Source organism: Lepidothrix coronata, unplaced genomic scaffold, assembly GCF_001604755.1.
Source record: "Lepidothrix coronata isolate B3197 unplaced genomic scaffold, Lepidothrix_coronata-1.0 Scaffold183, whole genome shotgun sequence".
Classification (NCBI taxonomy): domain Eukaryota; kingdom Metazoa; phylum Chordata; class Aves; order Passeriformes; family Pipridae; genus Lepidothrix; species Lepidothrix coronata.
Genome location: NW_016690363.1, coordinates 811,910 through 820,933, shown reverse-complemented (window position 1 = coordinate 820,933; position 9,024 = coordinate 811,910). Strand labels below are relative to the sequence as shown.

General features: G+C 49.1%; 1 protein-coding gene across 1 annotated transcript; it reads right to left on the bottom strand.

Moving 5' to 3' along the window:
- Positions 1-645: 645 nt before the first annotated feature.
- On the bottom strand, positions 646-8,633 carry ACP6 (acid phosphatase 6, lysophosphatidic). Its single transcript, XM_017830797.1, has 10 exons — positions 8,454-8,633; positions 6,921-7,052; positions 6,697-6,827; positions 5,971-6,050; positions 5,132-5,219; positions 3,558-3,690; positions 2,744-2,844; positions 1,311-1,406; positions 952-1,117; positions 646-834 (listed from the first exon to the last, which is right to left on the bottom strand). The coding sequence occupies exons 1-10, from the start codon at positions 8,631-8,633 to the stop codon at positions 709-711; spliced, it is 1,233 nt and encodes a 410-aa protein (XP_017686286.1). The 3' UTR covers positions 646-708.
- Positions 8,634-9,024: the final 391 nt, after the last annotated feature.

Below are 9,024 nucleotides of genomic sequence, written 5' to 3'. Positions count from 1 at the left end.
TCCTTGTTTAAAGCATATTAAGCAGAGTTCACCAAGAGTGTGTGTTCTTGTGCTTGGCCCACTGTGGCTGTTCTGCATGTTCACAGCAGAATTTCCATAATTACAGGAGTGCAGGGAGGAGGTTTGGAGGCCTGCTGTCCCATTGGAGATGTTTTTTGTGCACAAAAATGCCCTCAAGAAGATGGGGTAAGCTCAGTGCTACACGGTTTGCTTGGTTCATCTGTCAGAAGAGAGCAACCCTCCAACATGACAAAAAAAAGGGAAAGGCACAATGGCTTCTGCAGTTTGGCAAACATAAAATCAATTGTTATGTCAAAGCTTTCAAGTCTGGTAGCACACAGCACGCTGGGCTTCATCCCACAGTCCCAGCATATGGAAGAGGTATGTTTTCTCTCGTATTCCTGAAGCAGCAGGACAATTTGAAATGGTCTGTTGTGTCCCTTGCTGTTTTAGCCTCTCTGTGCTTTTGTGTGGCTACCTCAGAAGTGAACTTGAGCCATTCTGTCACGTGGCTTCTTTCATCTTGTTGCTAACAGTGTGAAGTGACACTGTGCCACCCTGTGTCTGGCAGGAAAAAGTCCCCTCATCTAAAATGCCTCTGGAATAGGGAAGGTTGGCAAGAATATAAAGAAAAATAGTCAAAGATTGTGGCAATAAAATAATTTTAATTTAAAATTAAAATTTTAATTTTAAAAGCTTAATCATCAGTCAGTTTGCTGATGTTTTGGAGCACAGGTTATTGTACTCCTGTGGACTGACCGAATACTGTGAAAGGGCTTTTAGAAATTCTTCAAGTGGGCAGAGACCTGCTTTGCATCCTTTCACCACTTTCTCCTGCAAAAGGAAAGAGACAGAATCACGGATTTCCTGGATTGCCAAAGCCGTTTTTTTTGCTGCATGGTAAATCCAAAAGCCCAGGATTTTTAGGAGGGACCTCCCAGGGGATCTTACCTCTCCACGGTAAGACACGCGAACGAACCACTCTTTGGACCGACGGTGCTGGTACAGCTCCAGGGTCACGTCTGCAGCATAAGGTGGCCACTTGCGATCAAAGGTGCCCAGTGCCAACAGGAGAGGTATAAGAGCAGAATCATGAGAAGCGTAGAGGATGAGCTTTCTGGAAAAAAACCCAAAACCAAACGCAGAATGTCTCAGCTGTGTTCCTCCACGGAGAGCCAGTAGCACTCGTGCTTTTTCTGCCAGGTGAGCACTCATTCTCATTCATTATCCCACACATTCAATATCTTTCTGAACCAGGTTCACACTGACATCAAGTCAGAATTTATACCAGTTGGAGTTTTGCCCTGTACCTGGCTTTTTCAGATGGAGTCGAGGGATTTATTGCTGCTTTAATGTTCTTCTGTAAGGCACTGAGGAGGAGACCAACACTCATCTTAATAACTTCTCTAGAAAAGAAGCAGAAACAAATCTACTAGTTTTTAAACTTTCAAACAATTGCATATGAACACCTGGGAACCTCTTTTCTATTATAAATTGATAACATGTATGGAGTGTAGCTACAAACTGTTCAGGGCAATTAATATGGTTAATTTTTAGTTCAGAGGTTGTGTAGTCACCACGCTAATGTGATTGCAGATTGGGAGGGGAGAGGCATTAGCAAGCAGTATCATGAGGTGTGGCCCACACAAAGGGAAATCTAGAAACTCATTGATTGTTTTCTACACTGTTTTGTTTCCCTGGTTGTGATTTTTGGATGCATGGGTTTCAGCTAGGGAGGATGACAGTAGCTGACTGCAAAACAGCAACTGAAGTGGTTGAGGTCCTTGCTGGGAGGGACAGGATTCAAGAAGGTGGTGGCTATCCATTATAATAATAATTTATAAATTAGTTTTTATCCTTGTACTGAACAAAGAGATGATTTTTATACAACTTCTGGTGGGAAGAAACTCCCTCTACCGAAATGAGTATATCAGTAGAAATGGAAGATGAGTGGGACTGGCTCTCCTGGGTGTTGTGGGAATGGGGGGAATCAGTCTTTCAGTACCTGAGATCTCCAATACGTGTTAAAGAAAAGACTAAGGGCAGCTACCCTACTAGAAAAGGCAGTGCCATACCATCACCTGATTGGAGCTGGTGAATGTGGCAGCTGCAAATGAATCTGAAAGGAAGATGACTGCTAGGCTGGCAACTCAGCCAAGCTTTACAAACAACTGTGCAGGAGGCAATTAACTGCATGTAGCAGCACATTCTTTTGCAAGTAGTTACCTGTGTGCAGGGCCTGGCATCACCTTTTCCGCTAGCACTAGCACTTCTCAGCCCAGCTGTGCAGGTACCACCCCTGGGATAAACTTCCCAAGTTGGAATTCACATTGTACTTGTGCATCTGCAAGGGCTGTTGCAGCCTCAGGGCCTGGGCTGGAAGTATTTCCTCTTCTCTTCTGCTTTTGCCTTTGACACAGGTTCACTTAAACACTGTGGCAACTGAGGCCTTAAACCTTGGTGGATTAGCACTGCTCCTCAGAGACTATCAACAAAACAGCAGGTAAGGCCACATCTTGGCCTCCTCAGTGTGGACTCCTTTTCCTGAGCTCATGTTACTGACTGAAGGCACTGGACTCTACCGAAATGGCTGGGGCACAAACTTCATGAGGCGGGCAGTAGCCTCTGGTGGGGGAATGCATAAGATTGGAAAGGGCTTCTGTCCGCTGCAGAAGCTGGTGTAGCACATCCACCCCTGGGTGAGACAACCCCTGAGGCTGGAGGCATGGGTGCAGGCAATCACCTTGAACTTTCTTCCAGAAGGAAGAGCATGGAGTCAACGGATCGGCGCTCAACCGTCTGCTGGAACTTCTTCAGCACTGGGGAGCTTGGCAGATTGTGCACCTGGAGGGAGAAGACACAGCACAGCCACAGGGTTTGACCTTTTCTGAACCCAGCCTGAAGACACGTGGGTGACTGCCCACAGAAAACTGCTGTTCATGTCCCACCATTTGTTCTGTGGTATTCACCTGAGGATTTTTAGGATGGTTTTAGACATACAGCCTTGCTCTGTGTACCGAAAGGATGGATGTTTGATACAGTGCTGTGTGAAGGGAGTGTAACACATTGGGCCATTCAACTGGCAGCCACATCAATTACCATTAGCCCCAGCAAAAAAGAGGTACTAAAGGGGGGTAAAAATATGCCCAGCTTCCTTCCAGTAGCAGAAGCACTGTGGGTCACAGTTACTATGCTGGAACCAGGATTAGGAGGACTGTCAGGTGCTGAGTGCCAAAAAAGGGAAAGCACTTTGTAAATGGGGCAAGGCAGGCCCAGCTGCTCTCTTAGCTCTATATTGCAGTTGAAAGAAATACTGGATTTCCAGGTAAGAACGTAAATACTGGAGACAAGTCTTCATCCATCCTACAGCAAGGCTGACTCCACATCTTGCTTTTTAAAAAGGCCATGCTATTCCTATAAACTTTCTGGATTGCACAGAAAGGTACTGGGGTGGGTACCCGTTGCTATCCATGGGTGTTGGCACTCTGTGATTTCCTCCCTGTGCATGGTAAGGGGATGTTCTTCCTGTGACAGTGCAACAGAACTGCTCGGCTCACCTGCTCAGCAAAAATGTTATCGAGGAGGACAAAAAAATCCACGGACTCATCACCATCAATACCCATCATCTTCTTAATTTTTTTCAAGTCATCAGAGATACCTGGCTGATGCATAGCATCCTTACCCTTCTGCCTGCAAGGGAATTAAAACAAAAAAAACTTTTCACACACCAGGCTTTCTATCTTTGCTGTCAGGCTTTTCTGAGCTAGCCCTGTGGAGTTGTCTCACATCAGTGAGGGGTAGAAGAGAAGCACTGCAGTATACTGAGAGACTCCTGATGTTGGGAGTCTGAGTTGCAGGAAGGACAGATAATGTATCCAGATGTCAAGGATCAGAGCTGGCTCTCTGCTCTCACAGAGGCAGGGGAAAAATTAAAATGTGAACACCTCAGAAGTGGTTCCCATAAGCAAGGGCTGTGTATCAGTTAAGAGATCTGGTCATACTGGAACTGTACATGTCTGTGTCTTCAGGGAGCAGCCTTTAACTGCCTCATGAAAGAAGAAAGGGTAGAAGCTTTGAACTGATTGCTGTGTGGTGTGGGAAAAAGGGAACACCTAGTAATTCACTTGCAGATTAAATTCACCTTTTGCTTTGCTAGAAGCCATTTGCATCTTTACGCTGTTTTAAACTGTATTTAAAAAACTTTAGCTGAGAATACCCATGCTGGCTGTGTATTTCCTAGGCAGCCTGTAAGCTGAGGCAGTGCTTCTTACTGCAGCTCAAAAAGTCTACCTTGACATGGTCACCAAATGTGCTCAGTTAGTGGGCAGAGAGCAGAGGACCCTGCAGTTTCCTCCCTTTTTGGACAGCTGATGTTACTCGAGGAGGCTGAATGTACTGGTTCTGTGGGCTGTCACCTCACCACTGTCTAGAACAATTCTTTGCCTGCAGAGTCAAGCATTATATAGTGAGCTTTTGCAAGTGAATTCTGACAACTCCTGAATTTTGGACAAAAATATGGTAATGGATAACCCAGGCAAGCTGTAATACATCTGCCTCTCTTGTTCAGTTTCCACCCCATGCCCAACCTGGCACAGGCATTTTAGAGTACTTGACTCTGCAAACACGAGTGTTCTTTCTATGTAGGATGTTCCTTATTTTACTTCATTAGTCTTTGTTAAATGTATCAAGGCTGAGTATATTTCAGTTTCTTCAAGGTATAAATGTGACCGGAATGTTGAAATAACTCCCAAACCAGAAGCTGAATATAAAAAGGAGGCCCAATATGTTCACACTTGAAAGGCTCGTTAAGGAATGTAGATGACATTAATTCTGCCCTGCAGCAATGCCACAGACTAGCTGTACATTAGCTAGTAATGAGCATTTGCTAGACACAGACTAAATTAAATTGGTCTTTCAAGAAAAAGTCTCTCCTTTATTTTCTTCTGGTGCCACTGCTTGGTGTGTAACTCTGCTTTACCAAGTGTTCTATACAACTACCTAAGCATTCCCAAAGAACTGTAAGTGGCAGGGGAAGAAATTGGGAAATGGGAAGAAAACGTGCTGTTTTAAATGACTACTGCTGAAATGAGACAGAAGTGAAATCATACGGGGAGGTATTGCCGGCAATTACCTGGTCAAGCATTTCAGGCGCTGGCAGTTGTGCATGTTGGGGTAGAGTATTTCAGAGCTGGCTTCATCAGTGACAATGACGACAGATCCTGTGGAACAAGGAAGAAGTTCCTGTGATGAGCAGTGCATCTGCGTTTCTTTGGACCCCTTTAATCCCTTTCACAGCCCTTGTACTCAAGTGCATTGTTGTCAACTAGCAATTTCCCCTGAGGCATCACCTGCAACACAAGCCACTGTGCTTGTTTCTGTGAATTGAATTCCACAGGGATGCCTGCTGTGAACCTCGTAAAGCTTTCTAATTGTGTGCTCATTTTTCTTAGTGTTTTTAAGTGCCAAAAATTAGTCTCTGTGTCATCAGGTGTAAGGAGCTCTGGCAAGTCACTTCGGCTTGTTTGTGGAACTGAATATGGAAGGAGCAGAGGTGAGATCTTCAGAATGCAGAGCGTATTTCTAGGGCATACAAGTAGTTACCAACTGTAAGATACAGGTGGAAGTTACTCCAGATACTGAACTTGTAAAGGATCTTGGCCAAGATACTCAGGTTTCTCTGAGAAACCGTTTTCAGATGTGCATCTCATGAACATTGGACCTAGAACTTTTTGCCCTCTTGATTCCCCAGCAGGTCTGAAACTGCAGCAGAAAGACACACAAAGAGAGCAAGGAAGTGACAAGCTGGTGAAGAACCCAAAGAGCCAGGAGAGTAGGGGAAAGGGGGCCAAGTGCAAGGAACCTGGGAAGAAGTAACAACTAGGAGCCAGGGAGAGCTGGGGTGCGCAAGATGCGTGCATCTAGGGAAGGCTGAGCAAAGAAAGGAAGGCACTGTTCAGAAGTCTCCCCAACCTTCTTTCTGCTGTTGGTACAGCCCAGCCAGCACGCACCGTGTGGACTCCAGGTTCCGGAAAATATTAGTGGAACGGATGCTGAAAGAGAGAAAGCAGTTTGTGAAGTGGCATCTTCTCCTTCCTGTCAGCACGGCTGCAGCTGGGGAGGGCTGGCTGGAACTGAGGGTTCTGCTTCCACTGTGACTTTGGAAACCCGTGGTGGGATTCATCTTTTGTCACTGTAGCTATCTTAAGTAGACACCTACATCTGAGCTGCCCTTTAACTTCCCTTCAGAAATAGTGGAGATAACAAACTCACACTTCTCTGGTGTAACTTTAATCTCATCCTAAGCCAGACACTCCCAGCATTAGTGATGTGAGCAACCAGGGGTTGCTTCATCTCCCTGAACTTCAGCTGTTTACAGTGACTTCAAGTGTGCTCCAGAAATGCCTGTTTCTCTTTTATTAACCATACAGGTGCATAAGACCACTGCCAATGGCTAAACCTGGATGAGATGAACCTGTCCCTGGCATCACTCTCAGCACTGCTGGGGAATTGGATGCTTTGTGTCACGAGAGAGTTTTAGTACCAGGCTTTACAGGCTGAGCAAAGATGAAGGCCCAGGGGCCAGCCAGTCTGCTGTGGGGTGGAGAAGGGTATGCTAGTCAGAGTTTCCCTAGCACAGGGCTACTTGTTAGGAGAGAGGAAGCAAGAGAAGGCCAAGGAGGGAACTGAGAGACTCACAAGACCTCAGCAGGCTTAAATGTTGGTGAAAGAAAGTTGGCTTCTTCCACATATCTTCTCCTCAGCCTTTCCCCCAGGGCATATGTCTGCTGCATGCCCAGTGTTGTCAGCTGTCCTGCAATGGCACCACCCTAAAAGCAAAGAACAGGAAGGGTCTCCAGTGGACTATGGAAACAAACAAGTTTACAGAGGGAACACGAACCCACCGGGAAAGAGAGCCTCACCTTGAATGTGGTCTTTCTGTATTGCTCCTCAAGGGGTGAGTGAGGTTGAGGTCCTCCATTTAGGTTAGTCACCTTGTAATCAAACTTAGTCTTAGCAGGTACATCTATAAGAGTGGGATGCCATTCCACCTGCTTCAAAACAAACAAACAAGCAGTGCTTCAGTGGAAAACTTTCAAGAGCATTAAACCAAGGGCTTTTAAGAGCATTAAACCAATGCTGGAGTGTTATGCTGTGCTGCCTTGCCATAGAGATCTCTTCAGACAGCTCATAGAGAAATGAGAGCAGTGCTGCACTCTGGATTTGCAGATCTGATCTTCAGGAAATGCAGTACCTGCTTTCCTCCCCTTACAGGAGAAAGATCTGTAGGAAATCACAATTGCTGCTCATTGTTGCACACTGAAAAGCTGCTGTAGCAAACTACCTGAACTAACACCTGCCAGCTCCCGAGGCTGCCTCAGTGGAGGCTGGGAGAGTCATATCAGTTGTGGTAAAACCAAGGCAGGAGCTGCACATTTGCCAAGCACTATCTGGAAGGTGGGTGCTCAGCCCTGGAGCAAAGTCCATGGGCACTGCAGTACTGAGTGTTATCCCCACTGCAGCCCCATCCCTGCATCCTGCCCCTGAGGGCTCCCGGCAGCTGAAGCAGTTGTTCACAGAATCAGTTAGGCTGGAAAAGACCTCTGAGATCATTAAGTCCAACCTATGATCCAACACCTCCATGGCAACTAGACCATACCACTAAGTGCCACAACCAGTCTATCCTTAAGCACCTGCAGGGACCAGTCTGTTCAAATGTCTAATCACCCTTTCCATCAGGAAATTCCTCCTTATGTCCAACCCGGTCCTCCCCTGCCATAACTTGAGGCCATTTCCTCTTGGAGTTGCCTGGGAGAAGAGCCCAACCCCACCTGGCTACAACCTCCTTTCAGAGAGATGGAGAAAGTGATCAGGTCACCCCTGAGCCTCCTTTTCTCCAGGTTAAATGCCCCCAGCTCCCTCAACTGCTCCTCACTTGTGCTCCAGACCCTTCCCCAGCTCCACTGCCCTTCTCTGGACACGCTCCAGCACCTCAATGTCTTTCCTGGAGTGAGGGGCCAAGAACCGGACACAGCGCTCGAGGTGCGGCCTCACCAGTGCCGAGTACAGGGGGATAATCCCTGTCCTGATCCAGCTGGCCACAGTGTTCCTGATACAGGCCAGGATGCCATTGGCCTTCTTGGCCCCCTGGGCACACGCTGGCTCGTGTCCCGCTGCTGTGGACCAGCACCCCCAGGCCCTTCCCCGCTAGGCCGCTTTCCAAGGCGGAGAAGGCCTCTTCCCCAAGCCTGTCGGGATGCATGGGGGTCCACGCTCCCAAATTCCCACGTTTCCCCCCACATTTACTCTGGGGGGAGTAAATTTATCGATCCCCCTTGGGAAGGGGAAAATAAAACCTAAACCACCAGGCTGCCATCAGGGAAGCAAAGGCAGCAGCTCCGCCGCGGGGCACCCACCGCCGCCCCCGTCCCGTCCCAGTCCCGTGCCGTGCTCACCATCGCGGCCCCCGGCAGCGGCTGCAGCGGGGTGCGCGCCCCGTGCCGGAACACCACCTGCACCAGCCTCAGCTCCAGCTCCCGCCGCTCGCCGCCATCCCGGCCCGCCGCCGCCGCCCGCCGCCGCTGCGCCCAGGCGGCCAGGCCGCCCAGCACGACCAGCCGCGACCCCCAGCCCATGTCGGCACGGCCGGGGCGCGGAGGCCGGCGAGAAGGAAGCGAGGCCCCCCCCGCGGGCTCCGGGGTGCTGAGGCGGCCCGGCGCGGACTGCGGCTCCCGGCGGGCGCCGCGCCGGGGAATCCCGGGCAGGGCTGGGCGGGACCGGCGGCTCCCCCGCCCCGGGGCCGCCCCTGGCACCGGCACCGGCACCGCCTCCGGTGGGGCAGCGCTGGCGCCCCGGGGCCGGTGCGGGGCTTGTCACGTCTCCCCGTCTTTAGTTCTTTTCCCTGTGGGATTCACGGTGTCATAGAATGATAGAATCGGCTGGGTTGGAAGGGACCTCCGAGATCACCAAGTCCAACCCTTGATCCACTACCGCTGTGGTTCCCAGACCATGGCACTCAGTGCCACA

What these genes read in the sequence shown, in the direction of transcription:
- ACP6 (XM_017830797.1), bottom strand. Translation starts at nt 8,633, where the DNA reads ATGGGCTGGGGGTCGCGGCTGGTCGTGCTGGGCGGCCTGGCCGCCTGG. An exon ending in TTTAAGCCTGCTGAGGTCTT is followed by an intron (nt 6,051 to 6,696) that starts GTGAGTCTCTCA and finishes TCTCTCTTTCAG; the next exon opens with CATCCGTTCCACTAATATTT. An exon ending in GTACCAACAGCAGAAAGAAG is followed by an intron (nt 5,220 to 5,970) that starts GTTGGGGAGACT and finishes CTTGTTCCACAG; the next exon opens with GATCTGTCGTCATTGTCACT.